Source organism: Humulus lupulus, chromosome 3 (assembly GCF_963169125.1).
Source record: "Humulus lupulus chromosome 3, drHumLupu1.1, whole genome shotgun sequence".
Taxonomy (NCBI): domain Eukaryota; kingdom Viridiplantae; phylum Streptophyta; class Magnoliopsida; order Rosales; family Cannabaceae; genus Humulus; species Humulus lupulus.
Window position 1 is genome coordinate 36,703,151 of NC_084795.1, and position 19,579 is coordinate 36,722,729.

Here is a 19,579-nt window from a genome sequence, read left to right on the forward strand (position 1 = left end):
CCTTGTTTACAGTATCCAACAACACTGGAAGCGTCATACCATTCATTATTGATAAAATTAATATTAAGTTACACTTATTTTTATTTAAATTAGAATGTGGGACCATCAATTAGTATTGGTCACCATAAGATTATGGCAATACTCTTGTAAATATAATTTTTCCTTCCACAAATCCATGAAAATTGACTTTGCACTATATGTTGAACAAACTTCAATAAAACCTTGTTGTCTGATTTTTTATTATAAAATTAATATCATTAATTTAAATAATATACTATATTTATTCAAATTAAAATTAAATAATAAACCAGCATATCAATTTTAGTTTCAAAAGATAAAAATAAACATATTCAAATCTTTATTAGTTGTAATTATACATGGTAAAAATACATTTTGGAAACAAAAAAATAAAACTTGCAAGTAAATGATTCATACATTTTGTAATATATACAATAGAATTATTTTTAGAACAGAATCTCATGTTTTGATATCTATTTTGATATATATATATATATATATATACATATTGTGTACTTAATTTATTTTTATTATGTGTAAAAAATATGTATGGAAAAATATCAGTACTACCTACCTGATCACTTTACTATCTAGCTATATAAATACCCATGTAATCTCTTCATCAACGTACACCCAAACAACTTCTCATCATACAAAGAAAGAGAAAGATGAAATACCTAGGAAGTAGTCTTCTCTTATCTTTAACTCTTTCCTTGTTCTTAGTGATAGTCCTTGCAGACGAAAGAAAAGACCACAAATGCGGACCACCTGTAGGCAACCCTCCATGTGGAGACACCAGATGTTGCAGCATCCATAACTGGTGCGGTGGCGGATCTGACTACTGCAGGGGTGGGAACTGCCGATACCAGTGCTGGTTCGTCGCACATAGTTCGAGTCACGATCTCCCCCGAGCGCTACTCAGAAATAACAATGAAGGGATAAGCAAGATTGTAAGTGAATCAGTTTATAACGAAATGTTTAAGCACATGAACGATTGCCCTAGCCAAGGGTTCTACAACTACGACGCTTTCCTCATTGCCGCTTCCTCTTTCCCTGATTTTGCTACCACCGGTGATGTCACCTCTCGTAAGAGAGAGCTAGCCGCTTTCTTAGGTCAAACTTCTCAAGCAACAACAGGTTGATCGACAATTGTTAAATTTGATTGATTTTACAATAATTATTTATAATGATTTTCATATATTAACATGCATGCATGCATGCAATTATTATTTGTGTTGTAGGTCAAATGTCTGATTCAATCGATTCACATACATGGGGATATTGTTATATTAACGGGACTACGACTATGGTCGACTCTGAGAATGATTATTGCACGTCCTCTCATTGGCCATGCGCTCCAGGCAAAAAATACAATAGTCGAGGACCTGTGCAACTCACTCAGTAAGTACATATGTCGATATCTTTGTAGTTCGATCGTATAATATAGATATAAATATATATATATAGTCATAGTTACGTATTCTCTCTTTTTTTCCTTCTTTAAATATATATATATATATATATTCGCAATAACATGTGTAATGTCTTAAGGATGAAAATTGTAAAGGTATAATCCTTGATAATATGTTGACTAATATAATTAATCACACTGATCGACCTCAATGGTTTTACTTGATTATTCAAAACCAATTATAAATAATCTTGTAATTTATATATATGAACTTAATTATTTGACATCTTGAAATAATATATGATACTCGATCTCTCAGTAACTACAATTATGGGTTTGCTGGAGAAAGTCTTGGCATTGATTTGATCAACAACCCTGATTTGGTAGCGACAGACCCAATTGTATCGTTCAAGACAGCCATATGGTTCTGGATGACTCAGCATGACAACAAGCCTTCTTGCCATGATATTGTTATCAATGCTAACTCCCAAGAGAAAGTGAACCCCAGCTATTTTGGTACTGTACATGTGATTGGAAACATCATCAATGGACATAGGCCTAATAATCTGGTAACCGATACAGCTACTAATAGCATCGCCTATTACAAGAAATACTGTGACATGTTAGAAGTGAGCTATGGAAATAACTTGAAATATTGGTACGACCGATCGGTTGATGCTCACATCCAAATGCCTATCATCTAAAGCATAAGGATAATAAGAAACAAAAAATGATGGCTCTCTCTTTGGAGGAGAAGAGATCGATAGGCTAGATGCAGACAATGAAATGAAGGAGAAGCTGCCTGAGATCGCAGGGCTCCTCAACCTACTAGAAGCTAAATGTCACGATCACAAGTTGTTGGGAGAAGGAGACCAGCAGGGGACCCACCTCGCAATCACCGAGTAGCAAGCTATGTAATTGAAAGCTCGGATTACACTAGGTCCGTGAGCATTTATGACACGGAGCCAAGGAATTTCAGGATCGAAGAGATCACCTTGATCTACGGGAACATTTAAACCATAATTGCGGACGTGATAATCCCCCGAACCAAGTTCTACGAGATCATCTAAATGGCCGCAAACATTCGATTTACAATCTTGCACCGAGACAGGGAGCTGGAGTTGTTATCAATGATAACCAGCCCCCTTAGGTCCAGGTTAGGCCTCCTGTAGATCCTGTCCAAGAAAGGATTGAACAGTTGGAGAGAGCATTCAGGCTCTTACAGAATGACCGTAGCCGGGAAAGGTATGAAGAGTTCGATGAGGAGCTCGAGCTTTCCCAACATATCTCTAACACCCCGTTTCCTCAAGGGTTTAGAATTCCTCATGTCCCACAATTCAATGGAAATTCAGATTCACATAGCCATCTGAGCACATTCAACACTACTATGTGAGCCAACAATGTGGGCTACACTCACATGACAAGAAAAAAATTGGTTTGAAAAGTTGAAAAGACATTCGATCGCATCCTGGGATCAATTTTCAAGAGATTTTAAGAAACAATTTAAAGTTATGGTCAGCATTAGGCCTGAGGCTTCAGCCTTAACCAATGTTTGACAGAAACTGAACGAATCACTGAAAGGTTACCTCACAAGGTTTAACCTAGATGTCGATGATAGTGGTCATTTAATGGCAGTTCGAGCTGGTGTAATGCTAGGAAGTCCTCTCTGGGAAGACTTATAAAGGAAACCTGACAGGTCTTTTACCGAGTTCAATCGAAGAGCCCAGAGGTTTGTTAAGGTAGAGGAGGCGAGGTTAGCACTGAATATGACCTCTAAGCCCGTAACTACAACAACAAACACAAACTCTGCTTTGACCTCGACAGACCCCACAACTTCAAAAACCCCCGGGGACAACCCTTCCAAGAGAAAGAAAAACGAAGGGAATAACCCTGAGGCGGATGGAGGAAAGAAGAAGAAAGGGGAAAGATACTTCTTCGTATAAAAAGTATACCGAGCTCAATGATTCTCGGGAGAATATCTACCTGGCTAATGAAAACTAGGTCCCATTCAGACAACCTGGCCCCATGAGGAACCAAAAGGCAAAAAGAGACTCTAGTAAGTACTGTAGATTCCACCAGTATATCGGACATACAACCGATGAATGTCGACAATTAAAAGACGAGATCGAAGGATTGATCTCAAGGGGTTATTTCGGGCAATACGTAAGAAACCGAAATCCCAACCAAGCTTTTACGAGCCAGAGGGCAGAAGCTGCACCGCCTACCCAAAATAGTAACTCCTGAGCTCGGGAGGATGAGTGACGCCCTCCGATTGATGGAGAAGATGTCCTAACCATCTCAGGGGGACCCCATATCGCAGGATCGGGCAAGAATGCCCAAGAAAGGTATGTAAATGAGCTCAAAATTAGTGATGGTTCTCCTTACGAACCCAAACCAAGAGCTCTGAAACAACAAAGGGTTGAAACTCAACCCATAACTTTCACTGAAGAGGACGTGTCTCATGTCCAATTTTCCCATAATGACCCCCTGGTCATAACCCTCTAGCTCACAAACAAGAGGGTACACCGAGTCCTGATTGATAACGGGAGCTCGATGAATATCCTCTATAAAGCCACTCTAGAAAAGATGGGACTCACACTTCGCAACCTAAAAGCCCGTGCAACCACGCTGTACGATTTTTCAAGAGAAAGGATTGCCTGTATGGGATCCATTGAACTCCCTGTGACCTTGGGAGATTATCCAGTCTCTGTAACCAAGATTATGGAGTTCGTTGTGGTGGATCTTCCAGCTGCCTACAATGTACTTCTCGGGAGATCCGCCCTAGTTAGGCTGGGGGCAGTATCATCGGTTAGGCATTTGGCCATCAAGTTCCTGACTTCTAGTGGCGTTGGGACTTTTAAAGGGGACCAGCTTGTGGGAAGGGAATGCTATAGCATCTTTGTTAGAGGGAAGAAACAAACAAGTGCACAGGCACTTGTCATAATTAAGAATAAGGACGGGACATTCTTCGAGATAGATGAAGAGATCGACCCCAAAATAGAGGAAAGGGCTAACCTTGAACCTCTAGAAGAGCTCGAAGAGGTCAAGCTTGAAGAAGTCAATCCCACGAAGATAGTGAAGGTCGGTAAGAATCTTTCTGAAAAAGCGAAATAGCAATTAATTCGCTTCTTAAAGGAGAACCAGGATGTATTTGCGTGATCACAATCGGACATGGTGGGAATAAGTCCTAATTTGATAAGTCATGCATTTAACAATGACAAGAGCTTCCCCTTGAAGCAGCAAAAGCGAAGGCTCCTGGACGATGATAGAAAGAAAGCCCTAAAGGAATAAGTCGAAAGGTTAAAGGAAAATCGATTCATACAAGATGCCTTCTATCCTGATTGGATCTCTAATCCAATGTTGGTTCCAAAACCCAATGAAACGTGGTGAACCTGCATAGACTACTTCGACCTAAATAAGGCATGCCCCAAGGATTGGTTTCCCTTATCTTGGATCGATCAGCTCGTAGATGCCAAAGCTGGGCACGACCTCATGTCGTTCATGGATGCTTATTCTTGATATAATCAGATCACCATGGATGCACCGGACCAAGAGCATATGAGCCTTGTAACCCATAAAGGGCTATACTGCTACAATGTCATGCCTTTCAGGCTTAAAAATGCTAGAGAAACGTACCAAAGGCTTGTGAACAGAATGTTCTCCGAGAAGATAGGTAAAAACATGGAAGTTTATGTTGACAACATGCTAGCCAAGTCTAAACATAAAGATTACCATGTGGATGACCTCGAAGAATGCTCTGTTGTATTACGAAAATACAACATGAAACTCAACCCTAAAAAGTGTTCTTTTGAAGTTTATTCGGGAAAGTTTCTAGGTTTTATAGTAAATGCGCAAGGGATAGAGGTTAATCCTGACAAGATCTAGGCATTAATTGATATGCCCTCGCCTCAAAAGCATTAAGATGTCCAGAGTTTAACTGGGTGGATGGCGGCTGTAACGACCCACTAATCTAGACTACTTGGACCATTAACGAATCTATACATAAAACTTACAGTTTTGCGGAAATACCATAATTTTATTGAAAATTGTGGAAACAAAGGTTACTTTCATAAAATAAGTAGGATATGGGTACCCATTGTCTTTAAAACAAAAATAACTTAAAGTAAAAAGGGTTACATAGAAAATGCGGAAAAATACATTTAAAAACCATAAAAACATAAATAAGACTACATCCTCGAATCGAATAACGCTCGGCCCCTTGACTCCATTCACCATCGATACACATCCTATAAGCGTCACGAATCTTTCCGCCTCTAAAGCTTATTTCCTGCACATAAACAGAAAGGAATGAGCCTAATGCCCAGCAAGGAAAAATCTAACACATAGTCATAAACATAAACATAATTTCATAATAACGTAAAGACATATAATAACACATAATTCACTTATTATAATGGCCATTATTACTTGGGGTCCCATAGACTAAACAAGCATATGCCCATGGGATTAGTGGGGTCCTACTAGCTAAGTAGGTCATATGCCCATAATCCATTTGGGGTCTTGTTAGTCATATGGGTCATATGCCCAAGCCTACAAACATACATACATAACATATTCATAACATATCATAACATAACACATAAGATAACATAAACATAATCATATAGATTCTAGCCTATTTTCCTTACCAAAGTTACCGGGATATAATGGACTGAGTTGAGACTTTTGGAACACTCCTAAAACCATAATGAACATGAGTGAGTTGAAAGAAGGAAAGAGAAGAAAAGGATGGAAAGACTAAACCATAAAAACATACTTACCGACTTATATGCTTAAGAACTTGGATTCCCTAACCAAAATAAGAATGAGGTTAGGGGACTGAGTAGAAGGTTTTGAGAAAGGAAATAACATGAAATAAATGAAACAAAGTTTCGGGTTTACCTCAAAGATTTGCAAGATCAATCTAACCTCCACCGAAATACTATAGAACTCACTTCCCAAAGTGTTTGATAAGCTTATGATGTTTAAGCTTATAGTTTTTCCCCAAACCAGGTGTTTACACTCTCACACTCACTTAACACTAGCAGCTTCTAAACTTAGAGCAAATGGTGAATAATGGCTGGGTACTAGGTCCTATTTATAGAGTTTGGAGATGAAAATATCTTGATTTTACTTGAATAAAAATAATGGCTTTTTAGGTGAAAATCATTTGAATAATCGTTCAGCAGAGGCTGAAGACTCGTTCAAAAGATGCTGGACTTATGAAGAAGTTTGAATGGCTGAAAGGAAAAGAATTCAAAAACAATTGAACATATGCTGAAGGAGGCGATATATCGCCCCCTGTAGGCGATATATCGCCTGGGCCAGTATGCCCAAGGCGACCGTGCATCGTTTCGTGTTTTCCGTATCTACGTGCTGCGACATATCGCCTCCTATAGCTGCGATATATCGGCACTCGCTGAATATTTAAACACTAAATTACACATTTTTAGCTAAGTTTGAATGGAGTAAACAGCCTTGACTAAGCCCTCAACGTACTCAAAGCTGCTGACTGACCCTATAACATTCAAACTTTACTCCTTAGTATATTTAATCCTCAAAAATCTTTAATCCTTAATCACCATTCATAACATGTGCTTAAAATCCTATTGGTTGATGTCTAAACCTTATAATATAGTAAATATAATCCTTAATATCAGTCACATTAATCAAATCTTAGGTTATACTTAATATTCTTAAACTATAGGTTAAACTTAGAAAATCTATAAGTACTACTATGAGTGTCCAAATAATTCCCGGTCTGAACCAAAAATCCACAGTTACAAAGATAACGCTATAAATACTATCATACTATTATCTATCTTAGCTAAGTAAAGTTCTTGGACTCTACAATTCTCCCCTACTAAAAAGAATTTCGTCCTCGAAATTTACTTATCACATAACTCCAGATACCAGCCTTGCATGTCCTCCTCTAACTCCCACGTTGCCTCGCGTTCAGAACTATTGCTCCATAGGACTTTGACTATAGGAAGGCTCTTAGACCGTAACTACTTCATCCTTCTATCTAGGATGCTAACCGGTTGTTCCTCGTAACTTAAGTCTTTCTGGAGTGCTATTGTATCGTACTTGAGGACGTGAGATGGGTCTGACACATATTTGCGTAACATTGAGATGTGGAAGACGTTGTGACTATCAGCTAGTGCTGGCGGTAGGGCTAGTCTATACGCAACTGTTCCCACTTTGTCCAATATCTAAAAGGACCTATGAATCGGGGACTAAGCTTGCCTTTCTTTCCGAACCGCTTGACACTTTTCATAGGAGATATCTTCATGAAGACTTGATCTCCAACTTGGAATTCCACATCGCGTCGCTTGGTATCCGCATATCTTTTCTGACGGCTTTGAGTAGCCAGCAAACGTTGTCTAATAAGCGTTACTGCTTCTTGAGCTTGTCTAACAGCTTCGGGCCTTAGAAGCTGCCTTTCTCCTACCTCGTCCTAGTGCAAAGGTGATCGGTACCTTCGTCCATATAGCAACTCATAAGGTGCCATTCCGATCGTTGACTGGTAGCAGTTGTTTGTACGAGAACTTGATCAGTGGTAAGTACTTGTTCCACGATCCTCCTAAATCATGTATACACGCGCGTAGCATATCCTCTAAAATCTGAATCGTACGCTCAGACTACCAATCTGTCTGAGGATGGAAAGCTGTACTAAGGCTTAACTTAGTACCCATATCTCACTGTAAGTTTCTCCAAAATCTTGACGTAAATACTGATCCTCTATCTGACACCATAGTCTTGGGGATTCCATGCAATCGTACGATCTCTTGGATGTAGATGTCTGCATATTGGTCTGCCGTGCATGACGTTTTAACAGGCAGGAAATGAGCCTACTTGGTTAGTCTATCTATTACTATCCAAGCAGAATCATGCTGCTTATTCGTCTTTGGCAGATTCGTCACGAAGTTCATGGTTATGTCGTCCCACTTCCATTCTGGTACGCTAAGCGGTTGCAATAAACCTGCAGGCCGTTGATGCTCCGCTTTCACTTAGATACATGCTCTGCTATGTCCTTTTTCATCCCTGGCCACCAATAGAGTGTCTTGATCATCTTGGTAGACCCTGGATGAACTGAGTATGGGGTGCTGTGCGCTTCTTCTAGGATCATCTTCTTAATGCTTCGATCACTTGGCACGCATACCCGATCCTTATATCTCAATAATCCTTGGCTAGATATTGAGAAATCTGTATTCTTGCCTTCTCTGGCTGCTTCCATATGTGCTACTAGCGTGTCATCATGTCTCTGACCAATCCGTATGTCCTCTAGCAGATTCGATTGGATAGACAAGTTAGCCAGCTTGTCTATAATCACATCTATTTCGGTACTGATAAGCTCCTGCTGTAGAGGCTTTTCAATTCCGGATAAGGCTGCTAAGTTCCCATAGCTTTTCCTTACTAAGTGCATCGGCAACTACGTTCGCCTTCCCTGGGTGGTATAGGATTTCGTAGTTGTAATCCTTGACTAATTCTATCCACCTGCGCTGCCTTATGTTGAGCTCCTTCTGTGTAAAGAAGTATTTTAAACTCTTGTGGTCCGTATAAATCTCGCACCGTTCTTCGTAAAGATAATGGTGCCAGATTTGCATCGACCACCGCTGCCAACTCCATATCGTGAGTTGGGTAGCGTTGTTCATACTCCTTCAACTGACGTGAGGCGTAGGCTATCACTTTGTCGTTTTTGCATCAACACGCTTCCCAATCCTAGCTTTGATGCATCGCATTAGACAACGAACTTATCGTCGGGTGTCGGTACACTAAGTACTGGTGTTGAGCAAGGCTTATCTTTAAGCAACTGGAAGCTTTCTTCACACTTATCGTTCCAGTTAAACTTTTGTTGCTTCCGGGTCAGGTTGGTGTGTGGAGTGGCTATCTTAGAAAAAGCCCTCTACAACTTTCTATAGTAACCTGCTAGCCCTAAGAAGCTTCTTACTTCTGACGCGTTCTTTGGTCTAGGCCAATCCTTCATGGCCTCTACCTTTGATGGATTTACTGGAACTCCGTCTTTCGATATGATGTGCCCGAGGAACGCCACTTGCGAAAGCCAAAATTCGCATTTCTTGAACTTGGCGTAAAGTTTATGCTCCTTCAATCGCGTCGAATTCATCCTCAAATGTTCCTCGTGCCCTACTTCATCGTTGGAGTATACTAAGATATCGTCGATGAATACAACGACGAATTTATCTGAGTAATCCTTGAAGACTCTATTCATTAAGTCCATAAACACGGCTGGTGCGTTAGTAAGACCAAAAGACATAACCAAGAACTCGTAATGTCCATAACGAGTCCTAAAGGCTGTCTTAGGAATATCTTCTCCCTTTACCTTGAGCTGATGATACCCGGACCGTAAATCGATCTTAGAAAATACAGTCGCGCCTCGAAGTTGATCAAACAAATCATCAATTCGAGGTAGCGGGTACTTGTTCTTAATCGTTACTTTGTTCAGCTCATGATAGTCTATGCACATTCGCATACTTCCGTCCTTCTTCTTCACGAATAGTACTGGTGCTCCCCATGGTGAATGGCTTGGCCTAATGAAACCCAAGTCTAGAAGTTCTTGTAGCTGCATCTTTAACTCCTTGAGTTTCGTAGGTGCCATCCGGTATGGTGCCTTAGAGATAGGCTCGGTGCCTGGTACTAATTCTATCGTGAAGTCTATCTCTTGAGTTGGCGGCAATCCTGGCAAGTCATCGAGAAATACCTCTGGCTTGTATAACTCGAACATCTCCATCCTTAAGTGGCGTCTCCCTTTCCACGTTTGTGATGCTGGCTAAGAACGCTTGACATCCTTTCTCCATCATTCTCTGAGCTTTGAGAGATGACACTAACAGTGTGCGTAGTCCTGAAGCTTGTCCCATGAAGCATCGTCTCTGGCCGTCAGGAGTCTCGAACATCACCTTCTTGCGTTTGCTGTCGATCGTTGTGCCATGCCGTGCTAGCCAATCCATGCTTAGTATTACGTCGAAGTCCTTGATTACTAGCTCTATTAGGTCTCCTTCTAGTCCTATGTCCTCAATCTGGATCGGTAAGCCTCGTACTATTCGTGATGATAGAACTACTCTGCCCGAAGGCAACTCGGTTACAAACCTAGTTCTAAATCTTTCACTAGGTTTGTCTAGTTTTTCTATCATTCCTAACGAGATCTACGAGTATATAGCTACCAATCAAGCGATACTAGAACATATACTATCGAGGATAGGATCTGACCTGTAAATCCTTGTTACTAGCATGGGTTCCTCCTTGGGTCAATGCAAAGACTTTGGTCTGGAACCATCGTTTAATCCTTCTTCTCATTCATCAGAATAATTTCTACTTCGATTGCTGTTTCTAGAACATTGGCATAGGTAGTGGTTCCCAGGTTTGCTAACTTAACCCCTAATTCCATCTTTGGTCTAAGTCCTCTGACGAACTTGGTCAACCTCGTAAAGTCGGTTGGGACCAACTTTGGTGCAAACTTGACTAATCTGTTAAACTGACGAGCATATTCTTTTATCATTAGCGGTGACTGCCGAGGTGTAATACTTCTTGTGGAATAGCTCCACAAATCTTGTCCATATCATGATGGTGACATCGTTAGTCTGCTGAACTAAGTCCCACCATATTCTGTCATCCTTCCTGAGTAATGACGAGACGCAGGATATGCGGTCCGTATTACTGAGGTTCATGTGCGTAAGAATTGGCTCCACATTCCTTAGCCACTCTTCTGCCTCAAAGGGGTCTATAGTCCCTTCGAAGTTTGGAGCGTGCTGCTTGCGGAACCTTTCATACACTGACTCCATATTCGGTACTGGATGTGGCGCGTAGTTCGTCACTGGCCATCCCCCATATGAACCAACTTGTTGGGGTGCTAGGGCCATTTGTTGTAGCTGCGGCTACGGTTGCGGCGGAGGCTGAGGCTGAGTCTGCGCCTGTTGACGTTGTTGCTGAAAAATTCCTCGACTGGTTGTTGCAGTCTGGCGATCTCCACAGTGTTGTCAGCTTGTGGTGTCGGCGCGTTGCGGCTAGTAGTAGTATGCACTCCCCTTCTGCGAACTGGAGGGGCTTCATTTGTTGCTGGGACGGCGTTGGAGGCGTGTCCGTTGGTGCGTTGCAGATCTTCGGAGCGACATCTTCACCAAAAGTTCTAACAGTCGAGAACTTACCCTAATACGCTCTAAGGCAAAAACTTATTCTAAAACAAACATATCTCGGACCTATTTATTATGACTTCTTATGAAAAATTATATAGGTCTTTATTTATTATTAGAGTGGGTTTCTATACTTAGAAAAACAAGTCATCTTTATTTTCTAAGTGTGTTTCTAATCATCCTATATGACTTAATTCTCAGGCTCGAAACTTATCTTTGTTCCAAAGTTAACCATATTGAGGGAGGGCTGGGATCAGTAAAATCGTTCCCACTACTAAGGCCCCCTAACTCTCAATAAAGAAACTTGGTTCATTGATTTGTATCCACCCTCACTGAACTTAGTCATTATTTATTTTATTTATTACTTATTATGATTGCAAAAATAGAATCAAACTCATACATGATAAAATAACATGAAATTAATTTGGAAAAAATAATTTTCACTTATTACAATCATAAAATAAAGAAATAAACAAATCAAACAATGAAAAACTAGCTATTCTAAAAATCGGGATCTTCTACATCCGATCCTTCATCTAGCATATCATTATCTATCTCCTTATAATCATCATTGTCTTGAGCCTCAAAATTTCCTTGGGGAAGATTCAAGAAGATCCTATGTTGTTGCTCATTAGTGAATTGAAACTCTAAGTCATAGGTGAACTTAAGTATGAGAGAATAATATCTTAGGGCTGCTTGTAAGTCATCATCATTATTTATATTCTCCCATATTTCTTCTAAAGTTAAAATTGCTGAAGGAAAATCTTTTAAAAGCCTAATTACTAGGACATATTGTTCTGCAGCTCTCATCATGATTTGCTTAGACTCTTGAAGGTGACCTATCTCTTTGTGGAACAAGATCAATCTTTGGGTGATCTTTTCTAGTGCTCCTACGGTGTTTCTTGGCTCCCTTATTCTTTTTAATGCCTTAATGGCTCGGATATCCTCATTGCTTAAAGCTCCGTTCATTCTTAACTGAAAACATAAACACTAAAGTTGTTAGCTATACACATAGACAAAGTAACTTGTAACTTGTAACTTAAACACTTACTTGGCGGTCCGATTCGGAGCTTTGAGCATGTGTATCGAGGAGAACTTCATGCGAAGGAACCGTTGCTCTGATACCAACTGTAACGACCCACTAATCTAGACTACTTGGACCATTAACGAATCTATACATAAAACTTACATTTTTGCGGAAATACCATAATTTTATTGAAAATTGTGGAAACAAAGGTTACTTTCATAAAATAAGTAGGATATGGGTACCCATTGTCTTTAAAACAAAAATAACTTAAAGTAAAAAGGGTTACATAGAAAATGCGGAAAAATACATTTAAAAACCATAAAAACATAAATAAGACTACATCCTCGAATCGAATAACGCTCGGCCCCTTGACTCCATTCACCATCGATACACATCCTCTAAGCGTCACGAATCTTTCCGCCTCTAAAGCTTATTTCCTGCACATAAACAGAAAGGAATGAGCCTAATGCCCAGCAAGGAAAAATCTAACACATAGTCATAAACATAAACATAATTTCATAATAACGTAAAGACATATCATAACACATAATTCACTTATTATAATGGCCATTATTACTTGGGGTCCCATAGACTAAACAAGCATATGCCCATGGGATTAGTGGGGTCCTACTAGCTAAGTAGGTCATATGCCCATAATCCATTTGGGGTCTTGTTAGTCATATGGGTCATATGCCCAAGCCTACAAACATACATACATAACATATTCATAACATATCATAACATAACACATAAGATAACATAAACATAATCATATAGATTCTAGCCTATTTTCCTTACCAAAGTTACCGGGATATAATGGACTGAGTTGGGACTTTTGGAACACTCCTAAAACCATAATGAACATGAGTGAGTTGAAAGAAGGAAAGAGATGAAAAGGATGGAAAGACTAAACCATAAAAACATACTTACCGACTTATATGCTTAAGAACTTGGATTCCCTAACCAAAATAAGAATGAGGTTAGGGGACTGAGTAGAAGGTTTTGAGAAAGGAAATAACATGAAATAAATGAAACAAAGTTTCGGGTTTACCTCAAAGATTTGCAAGATCAATCTAACCTCCACCGAAATACTATAGAACTCACTTCCCAAAGTGTTTGATAAGCTTATGATGTTTAAGCTTATAGTTTTTCCCCAAACCAGGTGTTTACACTCTCACACTCACTTAACACTAGCAGCTTCTAAACTTCGAGAAAATGGTGAATAATGGCTGGGTACTAGGTCCTATTTATAGAGTTTGGAGATGAAAAGATCTTGATTTTACTTGAATAAAAATAATGGCTTTTTAGGTGAAAATCATTTGAATAATCGTTCAGCAGAGGCTGAAGACTCGTTCAAAAGATGCTGGACTTATGAAGAAGTTTGAATGGCTGAAAGGAAAAGAATTCAAAAACAATTGAACATATGCTGAAGGAGGCGATATATCGCCCCCTGTAGGCGATATATCGCCTGGGCCAGTATGCCCGAGGCGACCGTGCATCGTTTCGTGTTTTCCATATCTACGTGCTGCGACATATCGCCTCCTATAGCTGCGATATATCGGCACTCGCTGAATATTTAAACACGAAATTACACATTTTTAGCTAAGTTTGAATGGAGTAAACAGCCTTGACTAAGCCCTCAACGTACTCAAAGCTACTGACTGACCCTATAACATTCAAACTTTACTCCTTATTATATTTAATCCTCAAAAATCTTTAATCCTTAATCACCATTCATAACATGTGCTTAAAATCCTATTGGTTGATGTCTAAACCTTATAATATAGTAAATATAATCCTTAATATCAGTCACATTAATCAAATCTTAGGTTATACTTAATATTCTTAAACTATAGGTTAAACTTAGAAAATCTATAAGTACCACTATGAGTGTCCAAATAATTCCCGGTCTGAACCAAAAATCCACAGTTACAAAGATAATGCTATAAATACTATCATACTATTATCTATCTTAGCTAAGTAAAGTTCTTGGACTCTACAGCGGCATTAAGTAGGTTTGTTTCTAAATCTACAGATCGTTGTCTTCCATTCTTCAACCTTTTTAGAGGAGGCAAAAGGTTCAAGTGGACAGAGGAATTCGAGCTCACATTCCAAGATTTAAAGAAATACCTCATGGAACCTCCGATCTTGACAAAACCTATCACATGAGAAGTCTTATACTTGTATCTCTTTACAACCGAGCATGCTATCAGTGCTATACTCGTCTGAGAAGTCAAGAAGGTACAAAAACCAGTATATTATGTCAGCGAAAGGTTACTAGGGGCAAAATCAAGATACCCTGTAATGGAAAAACTGGCTCTCAGCCTGATCCACTCATCTCAAAAGTTCCGACCTTACTTCAAAGCAAACCCTATCCATGTGTTAACTAAAAATCCACTGCGGCAAGTTTTTTCCAAACTAGAGGCCTCAGGTAGACTTTTAAAATGGGCAGTCAAACTTAGAGAGTTCGAAATAACTTATCACCCGAGAACGACCATAATAGGGTAAGCCCTGGCAGATTTCATCGTAGAATGTATTGGAGTGTTTGATGACGAATTTACAACCCCAGCCCGCGAGCTGTGGAGACTTTACGTCGACGGATCTTCCAATGAAAATGGATCGCGGGCAGGAATCATACTAATCACTCCAGCAGGAAATTGTTTTCATTTTTCCTTGAGGTTCAGCTTTGAAGCATCTAATAATGAGGCCAAATATGAAGCATTATTGGTAGGACTTCGAATAGCCAAGGAACTCAAGGCAAAGGCAATACACTGCTACAGTGATTCAGAGTTGGTAGTCAACCAAATTTTAGGGGAATATCAGGCTCGTGGCATAAGGATGGCTGCGTATTTAGAAAAAGCCAAGGCTACACTTGGACAATTCGAGTTCTATGCCATAGAGTAGGTTCCACGAGAACAAAATTCAAATGTGGACGCCTTAGCCAGGCTCGCTACGACCAACGAGGCCGACACAAGGAACGTGGTCCCAATAGAATTTCTATCGACCCCCTGTATTAGTGAGCCTGAAGAGGAAGACGTGGGCATGATTGATTTCGAACCAACCTGGATGACCCCAATAGTTGATTACCTCGAAATCGGCATTCTCCTAGAGGAACAGAACGAGGCTCGGAAATTGATGTATCAGATTCCAAGGTACACTATTGTGGAAGGAAAGTTATATCGAAGAGGATATTCTATGCCACTACTCCGATGTATGACTCCACTCGAGGCAGAGAAAATTCTAGAAGGAATTCATGAAGGATTTTGTGGAGACCACACTAGGGGCATAGTCTGTCAAAGAATGTTATAAGACAAGGATACGTCTAGCCCACTGTCAAAGCAGATGCATTTGAATATGTCAAGAGATGTGATAAATGCTAACGATTCGCTACAATTCCGTGAGCTCCACCATCCGAGCTAACCAAGATGACCTCCCCATGGCCATTTGCGGTTTGATGAATTGATCTCATAGGCTTGTTACCAACTGGAAAAGGTGGAGTAAAGTATGATGTGGTCGCAGTTGATTATTTTAAAAAATGGACCGAGGCCGAACAACTTGGAACAATTACCTCGAAAAAAGTTCTCGACTTTGTGGTAAAAAAACATCATCTGCCAATACAAAATGCCCAATAAAATAGTATCAAATAATTGTACCCAATTCGACAACAAATTATTTACCCATTTTTGCGAAAAAATGGAATAATAAAAAGCTTATCCTCTGTTGCCCATCCCCAAGAAAATGGCCAGGTCGAAGCAGTCAATAAAACCCTTAAGAGCTCCCTGAAAAAGAGGTTGTAGGAGGCTAAAGGAAAATGGCCCAAGGAGTTACCCCAGGTCCTATGGGCTTACTGAACCACATATCACACTTCAACAGGGCATACCCCTTTTTCCTTGGCATATGGATGCGAGGCCATGTTACCGATTGAGGTCGAAATACCTACAATTCGAAGCCATGCTTACAATGAAGGCTCGAACCAATCCTAGCTCGAAGTAAGTCTGGAACTTATTGAAGAAAGGCAAGATGAAGCTCAACTGAAGAATGTGGCATATCAGCAGCAAGCTACCCGATACTTCAATAAAAAGGTTCGGGATAGAAAGTTCGGATTAGGAGACTTGGTATTAAGATGTGTATTTCTAGCTACAAGGGACCCATCTGCTGGAGTACTCGGGCCTAATTGGGAAGGACCTTACATAATCGAGTCCATTATTCGACCTGGAGTATATAAATTGGCCAGATTAAATGGAGAATTGGTACCGCGAGCTTGGAATGACGAACATCTATGACCTTACTATCTATGAACATCTACGAGCTTGGGAGGGGTTGCTTTTTAGTCAAAAGAGATACAGGATCTCTCTTGGCGAAGGTCCTTCCCACTTTAATTTGTGGTATAGCGACCTCAGGGCTGACAAGACCCTGTATGAGTTGGTCTGGAGTTGGAAGGGCGCGAGCCCAAAAAAATCTAGAAAATCCTTAAAAAAGGATTTCAAGGGCAGTAGAGCCCCTCCCTTCATATGTTTGCAACTCTAGGTCGCGAGCTTAAGTTTATTGTCAGGTCGACCATCACCCGGGGCGTAGCAACTCTATTCGTTTGAGTTAGGAGCTCGAAACCTCACTGAGTTGGAATGTCCTAGGCTGTGGCGAGCAAAGATGTCAGATATTTGTCCCAATGAAGTTACCAAGCTCTAGTAATGCTTGGCCTCGAAGAATTCTACCGAGCTCTAGTAGAAAACTTGTTTTGCTTGAGTGGCGAGAATAAACTGATTGTTCTTGTACCATTCAAAATTAATCATGATACTAGTTATGTTATTCTCAGTCACATTTCGACTCTTGCTTGCATCGGTGTTGAACCATTTGCATTGAAATAACACTACCGAGTAACCATGTGAATAGCATAACTCTACCATCTTCTCAAGTTGTCCATATACTACGATAACATTTGGACTTGCACAAAGAAAGTCTCACCCGAATTCTATCTCTAATTAGGAAAAATGCATAATTTATAAATATTTATATGTATATATAATTGACCACCTTCTAAAAAAGAAAAAAATGGACCTTTTATAGAGTTTTGCAGCACAAATTTTCAAGCGTAAACCCAAATAATAGTCACCCTTGAAAGAGAATATTGAGTACTGACCATCTCTGGTCATATTCTATTCTTTTTTTTATGCTGAAGAAAAGGAGAAGAAGGGCTACCAGTGTGGCTGCTCTCTCTGGGCATTACTATGAGAGCTCCAATCCCGCCAAGGAATGTTTGCCAAGATCTTACTCAACGGGTCGCTCCCACTTACGATGGTATGCATCACTTGAGATAAGGTGAGAGAAGTTACCACAGCAGCGAGCTCAACACTCTTGTCATAAAGGGTGTTGCAGTCCTGAGCATTGTTCAAGAACTACCACTGGGGAGCCTCAAAGCTGCTAATGCTCAGGCCTACTTGAGAAAGGACGTCTGAGTCGAGTGTAGCCCATGGGCCCTGGCAGCATTGTCAATGACATACTCATCAACAAAAGTAGAAATCAACAACAGACGCCCTTTGGATGATGGTTTCTTCGGAAGAGGGCCAAGCGTGGGGAGAATCTTGACGACAGGAGGTGGAGGAGGAGCATCTGTGGTGGACGCATCGACTTGGGAGGCGGGATCCATGGCTGGGCTTACAACAATGGGAGATGGGGGAGGAGGAGTCTTATTGATCCTCTTAGAGACCTTAGCAAGTCGATCAGACTTCTGCGAGGCTCTCAGGCGCTTGCTTTTCTTAGCCCCCTCACCCATGGCGAGCACAGTCTCGAGATCTGAATCCATAGTGTCTGCACAGTCATACCACATTATAAGAAATTTCAAGGCACAAAAAGTTAGCATAATGCAGACAGTCAAGGAATAAAAGGACAAGTAATGAGGAACTTAACTGGAACTCTCCCCTGAGCTCATGCTCGGCGACCACGTAATTCCCCCATCTTCGGAAGAGGCAAAGGGAGTCCCTTCCCTATATGTGGAAGTCAATCTCGAAAGGTTCCTATAATCATTCGTCCTGTATTGGACGGCTATTCCATTCAAAACCTCATTCAGGCTATACATAGTATCGTACTTCCCTAACCAGCTATTAAACCTATGGACTCTCTCATCTACCTAGGACCATACATAAAAATTGTCCCTATCATCTGGGAAAAAGATTAGAGTGTCAGGTTTATGCTTAAGTAGCAAAGGAGACCTTAAAGTTGAGCTAAAGATGACCGTACCTCTGTCACTCGAGCTCGAAGCCTCATCATTGGCCTCGTTCCCTGAGCACAGACTCCTAGGACGGCGAACTGGGGATCGTGCTTTAGAGCTTCGCCTCAGGGGAAGGCTGTCGGTTGGGAGAGGCACAAACTCCCATTGGGTGTACTTCTTGTTGGACCAGTCGTTTGTAGATTGATCCTTCTCTAAGAGACCACATGCCCGAAGCTTATCTTCATGAAGAAGATAAGACAGGGAGCACCTGCCATAAGGGAGTTGAAGCAAAGTCTCCTTATGCTCCTTCTTCTCACCAGTGGGAGTAGGACGATGATAGTTGGCTGAAGAAGTAAATGTATTATGAGTGGTTCGAGCCTAAGCAAAAAATTGAGCATAAAGAGAAAAAAGATCGTATACTTACAAATTCGTCTGAACAAATAGTGTCTGGAGGGAGCCAAGCCGTCCGTCCAAAAGAACGCCACCTTGAAGTTGGGAGGATGGTTTGGAAGATCCTCGAAGATTTTCTTCTCTCGAGGATAGCTCGAGAGATAGTAGAAACCATCTCCTCCCCGAGCACGGGAGGGATTTCTTCTTTTGGTGAAGGTCCTTCCCACTTTAGCTTATGGTAAAGCGACCTCAGGGCTGACAAAACCCTGTATGAGTTGGTGTTGAGTTGGAAGGGAGCGAGCCCGAAAAAAACCAAAAAGTCCTTAAAAAAGGACTTCGACGGAAATAAGGCCCCTGCCCTCATGTGCTCATGGCTCCTAGCC

The 19,579-nt window shown here is 40.7% G+C and overlaps 1 protein-coding gene across 1 annotated transcript; it reads left to right on the forward strand.

Annotated features, from left to right (window-relative positions):
• The first annotated feature begins 686 nt into the window (after positions 1-686).
• Positions 687-2,133, forward strand: LOC133823918 (mulatexin-like). Its single transcript, XM_062256771.1, has 3 exons — positions 687-1,155; positions 1,260-1,419; positions 1,749-2,133. The coding sequence occupies exons 1-3, from the start codon at positions 687-689 to the stop codon at positions 2,131-2,133; spliced, it is 1,014 nt and encodes a 337-aa protein (XP_062112755.1).
• Positions 2,134-19,579: the final 17,446 nt, after the last annotated feature.

Coding starts and splice junctions, on each gene's coding strand:
- LOC133823918 (XM_062256771.1), top strand. CDS start 687: ATGAAATACCTAGGAAGTAGTCTTCTCTTATCTTTAACTCTTTCCTTG. Junction 1,156..1,259: donor AACTTCTCAAGCAACAACAG/GTTGATCGACAA, acceptor TTTGTGTTGTAG/GTCAAATGTCTGATTCAATC. Junction 1,420..1,748: donor GGACCTGTGCAACTCACTCA/GTAAGTACATAT, acceptor TCGATCTCTCAG/TAACTACAATTATGGGTTTG.